The sequence below is a fragment of the Aspergillus eucalypticola genome (assembly GCF_003184535.1).
Source record: "Aspergillus eucalypticola CBS 122712 chromosome Unknown BO83scaffold_11, whole genome shotgun sequence".
Classification (NCBI taxonomy): Eukaryota; Fungi; Ascomycota; class Eurotiomycetes; order Eurotiales; family Aspergillaceae; genus Aspergillus; species Aspergillus eucalypticola.
In genome coordinates this window covers 874,657-893,026 of record NW_020290285.1, presented here as the reverse complement: position 1 = coordinate 893,026, position 18,370 = coordinate 874,657, and the positions used below count along the sequence as shown (strand labels likewise).

The 18,370-nt window shown below is 49.8% G+C and overlaps 8 protein-coding genes across 8 annotated transcripts; 6 read left to right on the top strand and 2 right to left on the bottom strand.

Moving 5' to 3' along the window:
* On the top strand, nucleotides 1-1,381 carry BO83DRAFT_444804 (uncharacterized protein; the record flags this gene model as incomplete). Its single annotated transcript, XM_025536514.1, has 4 exons — nucleotides 1-318; nucleotides 415-515; nucleotides 978-1,036; nucleotides 1,059-1,381. The coding sequence occupies exons 1-4, from the start codon at nucleotides 235-237 to the stop codon at nucleotides 1,379-1,381; spliced, it is 567 nt and encodes a 188-aa protein (XP_025388666.1). The 5' UTR covers nucleotides 1-234.
* Nucleotides 1,382-2,144: 763 nt separating this feature from the next.
* On the top strand, nucleotides 2,145-2,702 carry BO83DRAFT_27958 (uncharacterized protein). Its single transcript, XM_025527091.1, has one exon. The coding sequence runs from the start codon at nucleotides 2,261-2,263 to the stop codon at nucleotides 2,591-2,593; it is 333 nt and encodes a 110-aa protein (XP_025388665.1). The 5' UTR covers nucleotides 2,145-2,260; the 3' UTR covers nucleotides 2,594-2,702.
* A 924-nt stretch (nucleotides 2,703-3,626) lies between these two features.
* Nucleotides 3,627-5,614, top strand: BO83DRAFT_408077 (uncharacterized protein; the record flags this gene model as incomplete). Its single annotated transcript, XM_025534014.1, has 2 exons — nucleotides 3,627-4,213; nucleotides 4,285-5,614. The coding sequence occupies 2 exons, from the start codon at nucleotides 3,627-3,629 to the stop codon at nucleotides 5,612-5,614; spliced, it is 1,917 nt and encodes a 638-aa protein (XP_025388664.1).
* A 1,632-nt stretch (nucleotides 5,615-7,246) lies between these two features.
* BO83DRAFT_426858 (uncharacterized protein) lies at nucleotides 7,247-7,556 on the bottom strand (the record flags this gene model as incomplete). The annotated part of the gene is made up of 2 exons (XM_025535309.1): nucleotides 7,247-7,349; nucleotides 7,408-7,556. The coding sequence occupies 2 exons, from the start codon at nucleotides 7,554-7,556 to the stop codon at nucleotides 7,247-7,249; spliced, it is 252 nt and encodes an 83-aa protein (XP_025388663.1).
* Nucleotides 7,557-8,968: 1,412 nt separating this feature from the next.
* Nucleotides 8,969-10,295, top strand: BO83DRAFT_27921 (alpha/beta hydrolase). Its single transcript, XM_025527089.1, has one exon. It carries the CDS (start codon nucleotides 9,379-9,381, stop codon nucleotides 10,129-10,131), a length of 753 nt encoding a protein of 250 aa, XP_025388662.1. The 5' UTR covers nucleotides 8,969-9,378; the 3' UTR covers nucleotides 10,132-10,295.
* A 343-nt stretch (nucleotides 10,296-10,638) lies between these two features.
* On the top strand, nucleotides 10,639-12,820 carry BO83DRAFT_337500 (MFS transporter; the record flags this gene model as incomplete). The annotated part of the gene is made up of 10 exons (XM_025528475.1): nucleotides 10,639-10,980; nucleotides 11,044-11,369; nucleotides 11,419-11,475; nucleotides 11,539-11,719; nucleotides 11,777-12,000; nucleotides 12,079-12,222; nucleotides 12,276-12,332; nucleotides 12,395-12,528; nucleotides 12,594-12,666; nucleotides 12,720-12,820. The coding sequence occupies 10 exons, from the start codon at nucleotides 10,639-10,641 to the stop codon at nucleotides 12,775-12,777; spliced, it is 1,596 nt and encodes a 531-aa protein (XP_025388661.1). The 3' UTR covers nucleotides 12,778-12,820.
* A 335-nt stretch (nucleotides 12,821-13,155) lies between these two features.
* On the bottom strand, nucleotides 13,156-14,417 carry BO83DRAFT_360448 (uncharacterized protein; the record flags this gene model as incomplete). Its single annotated transcript, XM_025529403.1, has 4 exons — nucleotides 13,156-13,350; nucleotides 13,430-13,781; nucleotides 13,843-14,177; nucleotides 14,235-14,417. 4 exons carry the CDS (start codon nucleotides 14,415-14,417, stop codon nucleotides 13,156-13,158), a joined length of 1,065 nt encoding a protein of 354 aa, XP_025388660.1.
* Nucleotides 14,418-16,691: 2,274 nt separating this feature from the next.
* On the top strand, nucleotides 16,692-18,207 carry BO83DRAFT_27887 (glycosyltransferase family 69 protein). Its single transcript, XM_025527088.1, has one exon. The coding sequence runs from the start codon at nucleotides 16,912-16,914 to the stop codon at nucleotides 18,187-18,189; it is 1,278 nt and encodes a 425-aa protein (XP_025388659.1). The 5' UTR covers nucleotides 16,692-16,911; the 3' UTR covers nucleotides 18,190-18,207.
* Nucleotides 18,208-18,370: the final 163 nt, after the last annotated feature.

Below are 18,370 nucleotides of genomic sequence, written 5' to 3'. Positions count from 1 at the left end.
ACAGAAGGTGTGAAGGATTGTGAGCGGCCCCAATTTGCAGGAGGTGCTCCAAGGCATCGTTGGTTGGATACTACTTGTGAACGGTGGGCTGAGTGACTTGAGGGGTCCGAGCAAATCAGCGATGATAGTCGGTCATCACCAACGGCCCGCTAATTTAGCTGCCAATCGGGGCTGACGTGTGACTGTACGAAATGAAGGATATTGCCATCACGTCTATCCGATTCTGCCCTCAGGATGCATCTGAGAGGTCCGTCCAACATGTTGAAGATGCGGAAACCTAAGATCGTGCGGCACTACGCCGACACCAGCCCACCGGGGGTATAATCCCAGACCAGTAGGATGGATAATCCTCCCTCCATGATAGAGACTAGCGCAAGAAAAAAGCCCGAGGAGCCATGTGCGTAAGGCCGACAGAGCCAAGCTCAGCGAGCATCCGTGTTGGCCGAGCCCATGAGAGCCATCATTGGGAGAAGTCTCCACCCCGCGGCTGTCGCAGGTTCAGGCGTGAGGAACCAGTGAGGAGGATGAACTGGCCAACGTTAGGTTTTGCATGGGCCACCGCGCGTCGGAAAGAGGAACCGAGAGCACACGGCGCCTGTGCCAAATAGCATCATTGACTGGAGGGGGACACGTCCAATGTGTGAGTTGACTGAGTTCAGGCAGACACGTTCGGGCTGAGGCCGAACTAGTGCGGGGCCGAAATCTCCATCGATTTGTGATTTTCCATCTTCACCGAGACAAACACACACACACTGACTGCCAGAACTATTCTGCTAAGGACGCACTCTCAAAAAAAAAAAAAAAAAAAAAAAAAAAGTCATCCCGTATACACTCAAGCCTTTACTGTGTTGTGTTTACCTCGTCTAGTGACTGCGCATCCACGCCCTCTCGGAGACTCGAGAGTTACACACATGCCAGCAGCCCTAAGGCACACAAAGATTCCCCGAGAAACTTTGTAGAATAGTCATGTAGTGCAGTGGAAATGCCCCTATTCAGCATTGGCACTGTGTAAGGCACTGTGTGACGGAAGGGGCCGGTTTCAGCTTCCAGGGATTGAGTTTGTGTTTCAGATGGTGGCTGTGGCGATCCAATCTGGGGGCAGAGAACCAACATCTCGGCTTCCCGTTCCTGCGTAGTTTATTCTCCGGGCGCCTCGATCGCTCATGGGAAGCTGACATTGGCAGATGGCGGATCCGGCCAAGCGCTGTGGCGGAGGGTGGGGTCTGACGCTGCTGGACATGAGCGAGCATGCCAGCCGAACTCGTCCTTAGCGAGACAGGCTAGTCTAGCAGACTTTCCCTTGGCGTCGGATCAGAAGCTATCCAGATGTTACCCCCCTTTCAGTTTCTCATCACACTGCTGGTATCCTTTCCATCTCTAACCCTGCCATAATAGTCGTATAGAATATATCCTTTCAGGCCAGAAACTTTATTACCCATGTGTTTTTACAGCCCCGACCTATGCGGATTGCTGTTCCGAGAGGTCCTAGCCACACCTCAACTGGAGATGTTGGCATTTGACTACCCATTCTCTCTGCAACATCGCAAGTTGAAAGCCAAGTACTACTTGACAAATAGACATACATGAGGAGTTTAATTCCGCCTCACTGCCTCAAAGGATGATGTAGACACTGCTCTGGCCCGGTGCAGGTTCGGCCCCCAACTCTGACTCCATCCCGTTGGGGGTGTTCGTCATGACATGAAGATGCAATGCAGGTACCGTTCGTCAGACACGGAACAACCTACTATATCTCTCGGAGCTGGTGTCCCGGTGATTTCTTTGACATGGGAGACTTTTATCGGGACAATCACTCTACCTCGGTCACCCAGACCAAATCATCCACATCGGTCATGTTCTGGGTCACACCACTCCAATTTACCAGCCCAGTATTTCACGAGGTTCCCGCAGTTGGCATCTGCTGATGTTGCAGTGACATCCCCAGGGTTCGGGCTCTTGACAAAAGCTCCACCCAACACAGCAGGATCAACCCCTTGTGGCTATGTCGGCCCCCGTCAATTTGTCATATAGCTTCAATTCTCTTAGGGGGTATTTTATTTTCAACTCGCTTGACAACAAGCTCTTGCGACAAACTGTCCACCCCTTCGATTGACAACCCATTCCAAATGGCCTAGCAACTTTTTCTTTCCAATTTATGTTTTTGGGCTTTCCTGTTGGCACTTGCAGCAAGCATTGCAGCTATATAGATAGAGCGTGGAAAGAACTGTTCGGCACTGAGGGACGATGAGAGCGCCATAGAGGCATGGTATGTGTACTATGTCGTATCGCACAATGGAGTAGGCATGACAGTGAAGATTACACGCTTGAGTTGACATGCGTAAATCTTCTAGACCTTTTGCCAAAGCAAGTCTGCCCTGTTTCTACCAAGAATTGGGAACATTATGCTAAGCTCCACGGGCTACCAACTGGCTTGATAAGAGTACTAACAGAGGCATTCCAGGCTCAGAGAAGCGTTCTTGCTGACCGAAGTTGTGTTACTAACGCACCTCACATAGAAACGAACCTGCATGACGAAACACGATCTCTCTTCGAAACGCAACGACAGGTTGGTCTCGTGGAAACATCGAAGGAATGAATCTGGCTGGGACCTCAACTCCTTGAGAGAGCCTTCGGTCCCATGCTTTCCCCGGCATCATATTGTGTGACAACGCACCGATGAGATGAAAGCCATCTCTACTCGAAACCCCTCGAAATATCTTTCCCGGCTCCAAAACCCAGACTATAACATGCTGTCCGACTATTAGACACCCTATCCCGAGGTGAATTTGCCCACCGTTTCTTTCAGAGTATGAATGGACTACGTGCATCCCTGCCTATCCGTTGGTGGAAGCTCGGACCACATACACAAACCAATGGAGCAACACAAGAGCAAGTGGCACAATATGTGCCTAGCGCCGTCTCGATGGATTCAGCATGTCCACGACCTGTCAAGATGGGAGTTCGTCTTGTTGCCCTGTCAAGCTGACAGAATATTCTTTGTTATACCACCACAGATAGACAACTAGTTCATATACAATGATTGCCTAAGTGCAAATGTTCCTTGACCAAGCCAAACGATTTTCATAACCATGAGCAGTGAAAGGCCGATACCGGATAAAGCTCCCCTAACCCAGGCCTGCAGGCAATCCGCTCTAGCATGGGCACAGTCGCTAAATTAACAGGGAGTGACCGTGTGTTATAAGGAAAAGTTTTAATGGTCATGAGGTGGGTGGAGTGAATGCTGACGGACGCCAGCCCGTGATCCTTCTACCTCTGACTTCAACAAATGAGAGGATCAGTTCCCTAGTCTAGCCAGTCAAACAGGACCCACTACACCCTGGTGGCTTTACACAATGCTGTAGTGCTGCCAGGAAACCTGAAAAACTTTCGATTGCAGTCTCCACATGACACATTTGCTTAGCAAACTTCTCTTTTCAATATAGGTCTAAGATGACCCCGATTGATAGCACTGAAGTTCTGACAGCCGCTCAGCCTCGCGAGACGCACGAGCAATGGCCTACCACTTCGCCTGTATATTATGTAGGCTCTCCCAGAGTTGGTGCAACTCAAAACCATCCTTTTCCTCTATCCAAGATTTAGTATCGGATTGACCACAGTACAGCTTGACCATGGCCGAGTCTGATACCGTTGTCTCTGTCGCAAGTGACCCTGCGTCATCCAATGCAAATAAAGACCTCAAGGCGAACGACGAAAAGATTGGAATTACCTCTCATTGGATTTTCGTAATTTGGAGCTGGTTTCTACTCACCATTCCCCTCTCATCACTGACAGCTGTCTTCCTCGCACTGGTCTTTAGCTACCGGGTTGGACATGGAGACTCTCCTTTTGAGAATCTCCGCGTGGGCCTCGCGACAGAAGGTTCATCAGATGCGTACTACGTGAATATGAACTCGAGTATCCTTCTATTTGTGACCTCATGGGCTAGTACCTTGGCTCCTATGCTGTCGGGCTTTCTCATCACGCTTGCATCGTTTCCCATCGCGAGAAGGTACCTCCAGGACATACAACAAGGACGTTTTGAACGGCTGCCTACCCCATACCAACTGACGCTCATGCTCAAGTTCTTTGACGGGGGCACTCTCGGAGCAACCTGGAGCTGGATTGTTTACCTCGTCTCGTGGAAAAAGAAGCGGCAGCCTCAGACTTCCACGCTGTTCTCAGCCGCTTCTGTGGCTTTGCTAGCGACATTACTTGGGTATGTACATAGAGCTAATGCACGCACCTCCATCATTTGATCTGTACATTGTCTGATATGTCCCAAATCAGGGCGTTGGTTTCCTTGGCAGATACCTGGCTCCACTTGACTACGACGACAGTCTCGTTCACTCGCGCCACTGCCGCCACGAACAATACCGACTACAGCTTTGGCCTGACCCCCCAGTGCTTGAAAGGCAACAATTCGGTCGCAGCACAGGAAGATACTGGCCTATGTAGTGTCTCGATGGCTGTCACGGGCCAGTTCCTGGCAAATGCAACCGTCAGTCTCGGCGTGCTTAATAACGTCTCTGATTTTGCGACCGTGTACACCTACGAGAACAACAGCACGATGTACAGCTACCTAGGAATACCAGAGGGCACGGCCTCCGTGACCGACCGGGATTACGAAGCTCAAACATATGGTGCTGCGACACAGTGCGAGATGTTCTCCAAAAGATGCAACCTGACCGAAGTGACGACCTCTCTCCGATACAATTGCTCGAGTGCCTTTGCCGGCTTCATCGACTCCACCGAATTGATTACGGGCTTTTTTACAGACTCCAGTATGACAACTGACATAGAAGACAACGAGACTTCCAACTATGGCACAGGAAACCCGTTCTACTACGTCATCGCCGGCGTACTAGGTACCTCTGGCGGGACCGTCCCCAATTCGACAGAGTTCGTGCAGAATGAGTCGGGCGTGTATGGCTACGTTCTTGGCTGCAACACCACGATTTACGACATCGTGTACGACCGAGTCAACAATTCCGTGACCCGCTTCGTACCCACCGACAGCAACACATCGGTATCCAACATCTGGCAAACGAGTATCGCGCAGACCGTCGACTGGGAACCGTCCATTGAGCTGGAAATCGGGGCAGCCGCGTTCAGCCAAACGGGCCAGGAGTTCGCAGACAAGATTGCACAGTCATTTAGCAAGGTGATCTTGGCCCTTGGAGCAGATGGGGTTGAATCGCGCCCAGCACTAGCAGCGCAGCAGAGGGAGACTTCCCTTGTATCGCGGGTTCCCATGGCTCCACTCTTCACCCTGGTTGCCGTGAACTTCTTGTATGTCATCGTGGGCCTTATCTTCGCGGGAATCGCTATCAGAACCGCCAAGGGAGCGGTCCCTGATGTTCATGCTCGGCTTGGAATCTCGGGTCTTGTAGCAGATCGGTTTGAGGAACCCGGATCGCGCAAGGAGGTTCATTCTGTTGATGAAATGTTCGAAGAGTATGCTGGACATCCGAGCCGACGGGTGGCTGTGGAGCCGGAGAATGAGGATGAAGTGTACGTATTCAAGAGTTGGGATACATCTAGATCGAGTTCGGTGGAAGTGAGGGAAGGCTCTGTAGCGGTTGAGAGATCTGGGTTGCTTGGTGGTGAGAGTGCTTGATGATTTGACCATCCGCCATAGACATAGACAATCTGAGTATAGTGACGGCAATAATTATTAATTAGCTGACTTTGTTTCTGTCGGTCTTTCTCCGGTTCGCCTACACTAGACAACAAATCCAAGGTCAATTTCATAAGTCCAACCTCCATCGCTACAAGATGTCCAAAACCCAAAAATGCGTCCTAGATGACTCTACTATCGGCTACACCCGTCTACCCGTCCCTTTCGATTTATACCCAGATGATTGGTGCTCTCGGTTATTCAACCACCCGAAGGAGTTCCACGGCGCATCTTTTGGCCCCTAACCCCCAGGACTCAGCGAATCATAACAGTTTAGAATCCGTCAGGATCACACCAAGCCTCATCGATCCGCCTATCATGTGAGGCTCAGCCGCTTTCTCGAATTCAAGGCAGCTGAATGCTTCCCTGGTGGTCTATGATAGCACTCTTCTATAACATTTCTTTCCATAAATGCTCCATTCAGCGGTCAATGTGCGATTTTGTGGAGACACGTCGAAAGTAGGGGTCCTGCAAGGCTGAGGCTAGAAGCTGGGCCTTGTATTCTGGTGGGATGATGTTGGAGAGAAGCGGGTAGTAGTATATGTAGAGTTAGCTGAAGGGGGAAGTGTGTTATGTTTCTTGTTATAGTGAGGTTGTGGAACACTGTTTCGGTGGCCACTGTTATGGGTTATGTTTCAGAGCAGAGTTTTTCTTACCCACCGCAGATGTCTTATAAGATGCTTAAACTTGCTTATCGGCGTGAAGCAGTTACACGTCAGAAATTATCATTTTTGGCCTGATTTACTACGTTGAGACCTTGCCATATGCAGTTTGACGGTTGTAAGGGAGTATCTCTGGTTTGTGAGGATCTCAGTGAGTTGTACAAATCTGGTTCTCACGTGGGCCTGTTTCCTTTTTGAGTGGTCCCACATACCAGGCTTTCCCAAAACGGAAGAACCAAACAAACTCTGTTAGCTCAAACGGGAAAGCATAAGCTATCTTGAGAACCGTTGAAAAGAATTTGTCGATGTTGTTTCTAGAACAACCATGCAATGCATACTGTACAATATATGCACTCATCAGTACAGAACGATCTACAGAGGGTACGAAAGAAATGATGAGTGAGTGATTGTCGCTAGGCCATCCTAAGTCAGGTATCGGCCAAGGGGTGCCAGCCTCAATTGGATGATAATACATGGCAGATTGGGTAGGCCAGGCGCCAAGACATCAAAAGGGCAGCGACGTAGGATTGAGAGTACATGTTCGTTGATGCGTTCAGTGTATTTTATGGGCGACGAGCCATGCGAAACGTAGTATGGCGAACCAGTTGAAAAATGCTATGGCAACAGACATGCAAACTTTGTCGAGGACGATAACAGAGGTATAAGAGAACCGAACCCACTTGAACTCCAGAGACCGGATAAAAAAGAGAAACTGAAAGAAGGCCGATGGAAAGCAACGGAGCAAGAGAGAAAGAGCTGGAGGTCGGGGTGGGAGGAGGAAAATGGGAGAGAAGTAGAGCTAGAGAGGTAGGGAGAGAGAGAGAGAGAGAGAGAGAGAAGGAAGAATAGGTCCAGCCCTGGTAGCACAACTTCGAGAATGGTTGCCGATGATGCTGCAGATCATCCGAGGTCATGCATCATTCCAGTCTCGTACCGCCGCGGCTTCTTTGGCATCTCGCTTTTTGTTGCGCCAAAGGAAATAGCAGCATACAGAGACTGCGATTAGGAAGAATCTAGGGACCGTTGTTAGCATGTCCAAGGTCGCAGGCGAAGAAGCCACGCAGTACTCACATGCCAACGATGATGCCTGGCACGCCGCTCTTGAGGAAGTTACTGACGGGCTTCTCGCCAGACGAGGAATCTGAGTCGTCGCGAGCCCACAGAGGCATCGCAATAGCGACTGCTCGCCGGGAGAGAGAGAACGCTTGGGATGATTCCATTGGGGGGACCTGATATGCAAGTTCCGGGGAACGGGCAGAGCCGTAGGGAAGAGACGGGGAAGGGGAAGATAGAAAAGGGGACGCGAGGGTCGCCTTCTGAATCGAACCTGCTCTCTGGCGCCCTCAAAAGGGGATAAGACATTGCCAGGACTAGTGGCTTAAGCACGGACCAGCCAGGGGGAGTGAATGCGGAATGCTGTTTGGTCCAATTCACGGCCTGGTGCCCCTGGGCGGTTCGAGATTGTTGCCGGGAATAGTTTCATCCCCTTTTCAACTGTCCATTCCCCACTGACCCATTCTCGAAAACCCTTTAAGGTGTCTTTGCGGTTTCGAGCTGTAGCAGAGTTAGACAGTGAACCTGGGGGGCGATTAACAGGGCGCAGCCTCTTGTTCTGAATGAGTTGTTCGAGGTTGAGACTGGCAGTCTCAATCCTCCATTAGGGTGTCTGGAATCCATTCTGTTCCATTTTTGGGGCTTTGCCCCTGACTATTTCCTGAATAGGCAACCGTGTTTCATCTTGAGTTGGACACCTAACTGCCTGAGGCATAAAATGGGTGATAGGTATGTTGGAGCTAACCGCATCTGGACGGTCCAGTCATGTGAGCCAAGTCATTTGATGGAGTGATTATAATATTATTATTACAGGGAGAGGGAATGGCCTGCAAAAAGAACAAAGCTTGTAGAAAGTTAACTACTATTCGACGCATGAGGATTCTTGCCCCCCTCCCCCCTGGTTTCTACCTCTTCCCTATGCTCATCTCGATCTCTAGAATATGGCTTGGTTCAGGTTCGATCGACACTTACAATCGTGACTATGGCTGATCGGACAACCCTGGCAGTGGATTAATGCAGGGACAGTATACACCCTAATTAGTCTTCTACGAGGACATATGGACAGGCAAGGTACGTAGCTGCCTGAGCTGCTAACTTGGTGTATGAGGTAGACTGCAAATGCCACGGCTAGCCTGGTACACATGGACGGCTCTTGCGCTTGGACCATTCCGCGGAAGTGTGCTTTATCATCGGATTGCAATTTGTTTTGACAATCTATTGATACACTGACTTTGGACTCCAATACCGCTACGGTTACTTCTGGGCTCAGCTCGTGAGATAGTCCCTTGGTGGCCTAGAAATTGGAGTCGCTGCCACTCCCTACACCAAAAATTTGTACATTTGCAGCACAGTATTAAACAAAAAGGCACACTGAAGCTAGCTACTTAACGAATTGCACATTATCTTCGAGAAGCGTGGGCTCTCTGACACGGGATGCTTTCCCCCCCACCTTCGCATTGCCCCGCTCCGAGAATGAGGGCTCCGTGGGTCTGGCCTCATCTGCCTGCCGTCCCCTTGATATATCTACACTCACATATTGCAGTTGACGGCCGCCTGGTTTGACAGCTCTAAGTATTGCTATCCTACTTACTTGATTTCTTTAATGAAATTAGTGGGCCATGTAGGCCCAACCCTTATTTTGAGGGATTCTCATTGAAGGGTCTGGCATACTCAGAATGAAGCCCGGAGCACGCGCATATGGAAGATTTTTCCTCCCCCGCATCTGCAGACATTCTGCATCGACATAGGCCAATTCACATTATCCGATGTTTTCCCGGTACTCAACTAGTTTGCACCGACACCAATCGACACGTCAATTGAGTCAATCCTCGGGTTGATACGAAACCGCCATTTGCCGTGATGAGTTCATGACTTTCCCGCATGCGGTCACCCGCCACCATAGCCTTCCCCGTATTCATTTATGTCCCTGCCAGAGCACCAAATATCCATCCACTTCTGGCATCAGATTCTTTCTGCTAGAATCCTATTATGGTAACATTTCCCACTATCGTCTTCGTGCCGGGCGCATGGCACAGCCCGAAATGTTATCGCAGAGTGATCGACCAACTCGAAGCTGCGGGGTACGAGACGGACCTCGTACATCTTCCTTCCGTGGGACCAACTGAGCACTTGCCAGACTTCTCTGCCGATGTGGCCCAGATACGAAGCCATCTAGAGCGTCTAGTCGATGCCGGCAAGAAGGTCGTGCTCGTAGTACACTCTTACGGAGGAGTGCCTTCAAGCGAAGCCGTCAAGGGGTTGGACTGCGATAGCCGGCAGAATAACGGCCAAGCCGGCGGCGTGGCTCATATCTTCTTCTGCTGCTCGTTTATCATTCCTGAAGGGGAATCTCTCATCGGCGCTTTCGGGGGGATCGACTTGCCGTGGTTCAATGTCTCTGCGGATCGCCTGGAAATTAACCCAGACAGACCAGACGAGGTTTTCTACAATGACGTATCAGAAGAAGATGCTCAGGCGGCAGTCGAATCTTTACGTCCGCACAGTTATCAGGCCTTCCTCAGCCCATGCACATATGCTGCTTGGAAAGAAGTTCCCAGTACCTACCTCTACTGTGCCCAGGATAATGCTATCCACTTAGGAATCCAGAAAATGATGGTGGAGGATTGGGCGGCAGGTTATCCCATCCGCACAGAGTTCCTCGACGCCTCCCATAGTCCTTTCCTCTCGAAGCCAACCGAAGTAACAACGGCGATCAGGAGAGCAGCCGGGGAAGAGATCTGACCATGAAAAGGATATGTGACGTGGCCTTATATACACCTGGTTTCATCCACGTGGACCGGAATACTAGTGTCACCGATGGCGGTTCTTCAGTGTAAATAGAGACTAATGCAGGCTACACAAGTCCTCAACATGGATGATCTCAGAGATAATCCAAGGTGAAATGGCATGTCATGGCTTTTGATTGAAAATTTGGCAACATCTGACCAGGAACAAAAACTCACCTGCAATCGCTATTTCGATAATTCTCAATGCCACTACTTTTCCTGAGTACTTCTTTTCGGCACAGATAGCAGTGAATGCTGCGTTCACCCTAATGGATAGAAGTCAATGTTTGCCTCACATTTTGATTTCCTTGTCGGCGAATTTGCTGTTGTCAACCCACTGCCCATGCTTTGTACCACCTTCCAACCGCATGTCTCTGTGAGGCCTCTTCTGCGTTGCACTCCCAGACCTATCTCGGCTTATTTCCAAATACAGAGTCCGGCGTACTACCCGGAACCCTATGAGATGTTAAAATCCGGTTCCGAGCACCAGTGGCGCCCAACACCCCAACAACCCGGTTTGCCTGATGCTTATCTGCATGAAGAGAAGATTAGTCGACCGAGAACGAACTCGCACTTTCTCTCAGCGCCATGCGCGCCCCACCACGAAAGATCATCATCCCGTCCGGCCCGGAAGGCGATGCCTTGCACAATGGCTCAGGCTGAGCTCGGTGACCAGGAGGCGATTATCAACAGTGAAAGTGAAGAACATGAGCACCAGAACGATTACGAGGTTCACTGGGAGGAGGATGATCCAGCAAACCCACACTCTATGACTTCGAAGCGCAAATGGATCATCGTGAGCCTAGTGAGTACAATGACGGTGTGCGTATGCGTCACCAGCTCGCTTTACACAGCGACGTACAATCAGATCATGACCGAATTCAATTGCTCTCGAACCGTCGCAACTCTCGGACTGAGTTTCTACATTGCTGGACTGGGATGGGGACCAGTAGTAATGAGCCCATTGTCGGAGTTCTACGGCAGAAGGCCCATCTATCTCGTTTCACTTCCTCTCTACATTGTCTTCCTTATACCCTGTGCTGCTGCTCACAATATTCAAACAATGCTAGTCGCAAGGTTCTTAGACGGACTCGCCGGGGCGGCATTTACCTCGGTCGCGGGGGCTACCGTGGGCGACATGTACACCAAAAGCACCTTGCACACCCCCATGCTGCTATACACAGCTTCACCATTGTACGAAATCCGTTGCTTGTGGTATCGCTTTGCGACTAATGGCTTGCAGTACCGGGGCCAGCATAGGACCTATTCTGGGCGGGCTGATAAATTCGTGGGCCTTATGGTAGGCCAGAAACCCCCCTGGGGCCTGGAAAATCCCAGCAAATCGAGTCTAACGAGCGTACAGGAGGTGGTCATTTTACGTCTTGCTCATCTGGTCCAGCATCCAGTCTATTCTCGTTATCATTTTCGTTCCCGAGACATATGCGCCAGTGCTGCTCCGAAGCAGGGCTCGCAAGTTGCGGCAGGAAACTGGAGACGATCGATGGAGGGCAGCGATCGAAAAGATGGATCGATCTGTTTTGAAGGTAGATATGATACCACAATTCTTCGTTTATAGCTGGCTAACCATGAGTCTGAACTAGACTGTTCTTCACTCACTGTATCGGCCATTCATGCTATTACTCATGGAGCCCATGTGTCTCAATCTTTGCCTACTCTCGTCCATCGCCTTAGGCGTTCAGTATCTCTTCTTTGGAGCGTTTGGGGTGGTGTACGGCAACGCCTATAATTTCGAGCTATGCCAGTCGGGACTGGCATTCACAGGTCTTTTGGTGGGGATGATAATGGCGGTCTTGATTGATCCATGGTAGGTGATGAGCAACTCGATGTGGACGCGCAGATTTTCTTGCATCATGGAGGCAATTTGGGACTAAGAGCGGAGCAGGTGCTGCAAGATTTACCCCTACTTCTCCCGAGGCCACAAAGAGGAAGGAAATACCGAGAACAATGAGCCGGAAAGTCGTCTAGCACCCGCTGTCATCGGAGCTCCGCTCATGACGATCGGGTTGTTCTGGTTTGGATGGACAGCGTGAGTTACATTATCTCACCCCTAAGACGTGGCAAATGACTGAAAGGTACTAGCTTCCCTTCGGTCCATTGGATTGCGCCTATCATTGGAAGCGCCGTATTTGGAGCTGGGTAAGTTGACACTGTCTCAAAGACTGGATGCCTGATGGCGTTCTCACTGACACATTGGCTAGAATGATCTTCGTATTTCAGGGAGTCTTTACCTTTTTCGTGGACGCTTATCCACTGTACGCAGCCAGTGCGCTTGGTGCCAACAGCTTTACCAGGAGTACCTTTGCAGCTGCTTTTCCTCTCTTTGGCGTGGCGAGTAAGTTGTCTCACTGTAATGGGTAGGCATTCTGCCAGTAGCTGACAATTACATCACACTGCTAGTGTACCACAAGTTGGGTGATCAGTGGGCTACATCCTTGCTTGCTTTCCTGAGCCTTGCTATGGCTCCATTTCCGTAAGTCAAGTGCGGAAGGACTAATGCATGTTGAATTAATAGCTTGATTACAGGTACATTTTCTTTAAATACGGAAAAAAGATTCGAAGCAGAAGTCGCTTTGCGACCTAAAAGCTACGGGAAGGGATTTTTGGACTGTACCATATTTATCTCGATGGGAATGCTAGATACCTTCTCACATGAGTACTTAATCCAAGATCGATAAAGTGAGCTTGTATGTCACATTCATGATTTAGTCAGACAAAGTGGATGGTCTGAGAACAAAATAAGAATTTATTCAATTCGCTGAGAGAAGGTGCCAATTTGGGAGGAAATGCAAGTTAAATTGAACTAAAAGACCGACGGAAGCCCGCGATCAAACTCATTCAAAGCAACAAGTACTTTTAGTACAGAATCCTTTCCTAAACGGATTCCGATTTTCTTTTTCCGGGCTCGAGCTATGTCGTAAAAAGGTAACACCGATAACGAACAATCAATCACAAGACAACCTCAATGTCTAGTGCTGGCCATAACGACAACTGGGTGGCCGATATCTATACCTTGCTTGTGAGCTTTCAAAGCAGTCACTGCATCCAATCGGTTAGGCAAAAGCTCGCTCTCAATCTCCAGCGCACGAAGTCCGGCCTCAGCCGCTGTTAGGTGACCGAACACGCGCCGTAGCGTACTCACGCGGTAGAAATAGAACTGCACGTTCGTGATTAGCTTGTTATTCCAACTTCCTAAGGACTAGGAAGCCCATAATGCGAAGTGGTAGTAAACTTACCGGTCCGAGCCCCTTCTCCTGCTGAGTCGCGTACCCTTCAATCACCGAGTCTGGCTCACTCTGCACTTTCCAAGACATGGACAGGATTCTCCCGGTGAAACCTGCTGCATCTGCTAGCCGGAGCATGGTGTCGATTGGGATTCTGCCGCCCATGCTTGACAGGACGACGCCAGTTTCGGTGAGCAGATTGAAAGTCTTCGCCTGCAAGAGACAGACATAATGGAGGTCAAGAAGAGCGGTGGACACAAACGGGGGAACCACCCCCGACACGTCTGAGCAATCGAAATAGGTCGAGGAGGTTTGACCGTCCATGAGATCAGCGTCATCCGGTAGGGGAATATTGGGTAGATTTCTAGAATATTGTTCAGTATTCTTCGGCTTCAGGATCGTGAGATTCGTGAGGGAAAGCTCACTCATATATCAGGTCAAAAGGCACCTGACCCTTGAGGGGCACTAAGTTATGACCAGACAGCCCAGTAGCGTCTCTGGCAACCGCCCTCACCCGGCCATCTACCTTTTCAGTGGCAGACATTAGATTGATCTTAGCTTTGTCGACGACTTCATCATGGAGATCTGTCATGACGATGCTGCGGAGGTGAGGGAAGACATCCAGCGCTGCAATGGCGTCGGTGCCTGAGCCAGTACCGATGGTTGCAAAGCATTGCACTGAATTGTGAGTTGAAGCCTGGAGCGCCTGGAACGAGTTGAAGGCAGCAGTTACTGCCCAGTCGGCACGAGGGTTATAGATCTATACGGTGGTATTGGTATCCGAGAGACGGGATGAAAACGGAAACGGACTACGTACCTTCGGCTGGTAGCTGAGAACTGAGAGGGAAACACTAAACCTCCGGCTGACATGCTGGGGCTTGACACCAAAGAAAGCCTTGAAGTCAATGACGAAAGTGCTAAAAGAATTCGAGATTCCCCGTATCTTGAATTCGTTGTTGTTCGTGTTGTACGTGTCTTCTTGCACGAGAAATGTAGTCATTGTTGCAGATGTATTCTTGAGATCGGTCTAGTGGGGACTTCTACACATGAAGTATTCGTGCAGCCATCGAAGCTTTATATTGGTCTGGCATACCATCGCAGTACGCCTTACACTTAGGCCAATTGCCAATTGGGGAGCCGGTGGCAGCCGTGTGAAGTAATGATCAGCGACAGCTTACTGCCATATTGAGACAAAGTTATGCAGCGCCCCTTGCTCCGTTCAGGGTAACCCCGTATGCCCGCAGGTATGACATGCTAGAACAGGTCTATATGTCTATGCCGAGCCAGGAGACAGGCGTGCCAATTGTCGAATACGGGTAGCTCAGGCCTGATGTCAGTGAAGAAGATCGGTACATAAAGGCAATTGTGTATATGTGGGAGTCCAAGCAGACTAGCCTTCTTACGGGCGTTTAACCCACATAAGCTCCAACATACATAAACCTTTGCCTGGCGAGTGCTATATAAGCTACGGTGTTATCCTGGGCGTCTACAGAAGAGTATTGGCCAGGGTTTCTCGAGCCTAGACTAGATGTATCAGAAGAGGAAAATTCCGGGCTTGCTACCATTGGATCAAGGTGCCAGATCTGACCCACAACCAAATTATGCTTGTTTACGGTTCTTGCTAGGAGTGCTCCGAGGCTTTAAGCGTAAGCATAAGCGTAAGCATATCGTCGAGACGCGCAAAGCCGGGTATGGCTTGCACAGCCATCACACAGAGAGATTTGTGTTCAATGATCCCGCAAATCTTGAGTTACCCAAGATCGACCCAATCAGCATACATACCCAACAGGAAATGTAGATCACCTGACCAGGTCACCATGATTATAGCGTTGCGTGGTTCCTGGTTTGGTGAACTTATAACTTTAACTTAAGACTTAACAACGAAACTCTGCCTTAGGTATCGCTGATCACTGACTAACTGAACTTCGAGGTCAAGGTATCTTAATGATTTCTACCTCAGAAGTGGAAGGCCTAAGCAGTACGGTTGCCAAGTTTGTGGAGCAGGCACGACTACCCTCGTATAGAGCATCAGAACTAGGAGATAGAGGTGAAGGGCTGACCTGCATATATGCAGCAGTAGGATTGGCTTATCTCACGAGAGGGGGTAGGCCTTAAAAGCTAGATTTGGTGGTTCTTATCAGCGCCTGCGTGGAAGCCCACAATATTCCTTCCGCTCACTAAGACTGTCTCAGAATCTCCTTTATTTGGGAGCGAGCGAGCCCTCCATATTGTAGGGCGGACACAAGCTCATCATGAAGGTGAAAGGGTGTGATCGGCCGAGAATCGTTATTTTATTTCTCTCTTTTAGTCTTCTTCCTCCCTCCATTATTTCTTTAATCTTTCGAGATTGAGTGGGTCAACGGAAGGTCATTCGCCAATCTGTTGAGCTAGACTGGCTTAGATTAGACCAGCTCGCGAGATTCCAAGTCGGGTAGCTCGTTTCCGTAGGGGCAGAGAACGAGATGAAACAGACAATTCTTAAATCAGTCCAAACAGCTAATAACGAAGATTGATTATCCTCAATTAATAAAGAGCATTGGCCATTGACACCATAAGCACTCAAGAACAAGAGGCTAATACATATAGGGTAGGTGCTTTTACGTCAGCTTTAGAGCGTTGAGTTGTGCCTCTTACTTGGCAAATTTCCGATCGACCTCCGCGGCGCAAGGCTGAATGCTCTCTGGACGGGACCCTCGGAGAGTCGGAAGAACTGAAAGCAAGCACGAGCCCCTGAATCTCCACTCCAGCTGACTTTCCGCTTGGCGTTACGCGCCGTTCATGAAGTTAGTGACGCGGACCCCGGCTAGGCTGGGTGTGGTAGGGTGGATGCTCCTCGAATGAGAGAAGCTTTGCGGCGACACGCATCTCCACTGTGCAGCCGCCATTGCGCACTACTTTGATATTAAATATACTAAAGGGTTCATAGTCGAAATTGGTCTGTTGGGGCCATATCTGTATTGTATTGTTACCCGAAGTTACAGGCAGAAGCCTCAATCATCTCAACTACTAACCATCCATCTAAATTTATTTTGACTTTGTTCGCCATCTGGTAGGGCAGACAGTTTGAGCCTGTTGGCGCAAGCCACGTCAGATACAAGTAGCTAGATTGAGAGAGAAATCTCACTTCAGAAAAAAGCTAACAAAACAGTGATTTTCTTGCAGTTGGCATCGTCGTCACAAGAATGCACTGCCGAGACAACACAGCCCTGAGCGGTGCGATTCTCGATCTGAGAAGTTCTGGCCAGTAGGTATCAAGTTGGTATCATTGCTTACAACCGCCGCTGACAATCAACATTTGCGGAGAAGGATTCAGGACCCGTCAGGGAAGTTCACAATGTAGATCCAGCACCCATGCTAATGATGCTATAATGTTAGTGTGGGCGTCAAGGCTTTGCTTTGTTTATTAAAGACCGATACTCCCGAATCAATACTGACAACCCGTTTGTTTCATCTTGTCTGCGCGAATCTTCAATTCCTCTGATGCCTGAGCCAGGATGACATTCGGACGCCCAAGACCATGGCGAAGGCTTTTGCTAATTCTTGGGGCCTCAGCTATTCTCTTCCTTCTTCTCAGCGATGAGAAACCACGGTGGTTAGCGACTCGTGCCCATAGCTCGTGCACTGGGTTCGACATTGCATCAGTATCCGAAGACCTCCACTCGCGCATGAAGGCTGAAAGCGACTACACCCCAGTCGAGCTCCATCAGTTTGTGTGCGGCATCATCAACCATAACATGACTGCGACAGCTCACCTTGAGTGTCCCGCGAAAATCAGCCAGCGTTACCATACACTGATTCCAGTCGACGGAAAGCACCCCAAAATCCAATACTTCTTTGCCCTCAACCTTTACCAAGTGATTCATATTATTCTCCCTCTAATGGGGAGCATTCTGGAGGCTATTCGATACCTGGGGCCGGAACACTGCGCTTTGTCGATCGTGGAGGGTCGGTCAACAGACGGAACATATGAGATCCTGTCTCGTTTGAAGCCGGAGCTGGATGCTATGGGGGTGCGATACTACTTCTCCCGGAGCCCGATAAACCCGCTTGGCCCGGGGGAAAATCGCATCAAGGACCTATCCGAACTTCGGAACATGGCTCTCGAGCCTCTCATCACAGGAGCCAGACAGAAGGGCAGTCCCTTTGGCCACGATCCTGTGATTATATTTATCAACGACATCGGTATCTGCGCAGAGGATATACTAGAGTTGGTGTACCAGCAAAAGGTGCAAGATGCGACAATGACATGTGCATTTGACTGGAGAGAGGAAGGAGTCATTCATGATGTTTGGGTATCCCGAGACCTCTCTGGAGATCTCTTCTTTGACATTTCATCTGATGGGCAGATATGGGACTCTCATAACCTTTTCTCCCATCATGGTCCCACTCGTGAGCGCTTTGCTAAGCATCTTCCCGTGCAGGTCTATAGCTGCTGGGGTGGAATGGTTACCTTAGACAGTGGCCCATTCATTGACGGGCATGTGGAATTCCGGTATTCAGAGGAGGATGAGTGCTATATGGGGGAGCCTACACTGCTGGCACAAGATCTCTGGCGCCTGGGTCTTGGGAAAGTGCTTGCTATTCCCACTGTGAATGTTGCATATGAGTATCGCTGGTCATTGAGGGCTAAGGAGGAGAAGGGCTACGTTCATACGATATTGGAAGGGCGATATTCCCTTCATGATGAGCTCGTCCATTGGCAGAAAGAGCCGCCAAAGCAGATCAAATGCATGCCAGCCTGGGACGACCAGTCCTGGGTAGACGCTGTTTAATTATTCCGAGCCATTTTCGTAGTATGGATTCAATGTATTGAGACGTGCATTCACCAGAGAATAATGGGTTATTTACTGCGGGCAGACAGGCAGAGCGAGGCAGTGCTTCCACCCGACTGTTCGGTCGCGTGTACGTGGCCTGCGATGAACCCTGCCTGGCGCACCTGCGGATGGTTATTAA

Excerpts from the sequence above, each read along its gene's own strand:
- BO83DRAFT_27958 (XM_025527091.1), top strand. The coding sequence starts at position 2,261 with ATGGTATGTGTACTATGTCGTATCGCACAATGGAGTAGGCATGACAGT.
- BO83DRAFT_27921 (XM_025527089.1), top strand. The coding sequence starts at position 9,379 with ATGGTAACATTTCCCACTATCGTCTTCGTGCCGGGCGCATGGCACAGC.
- BO83DRAFT_27887 (XM_025527088.1), top strand. The coding sequence starts at position 16,912 with ATGACATTCGGACGCCCAAGACCATGGCGAAGGCTTTTGCTAATTCTT.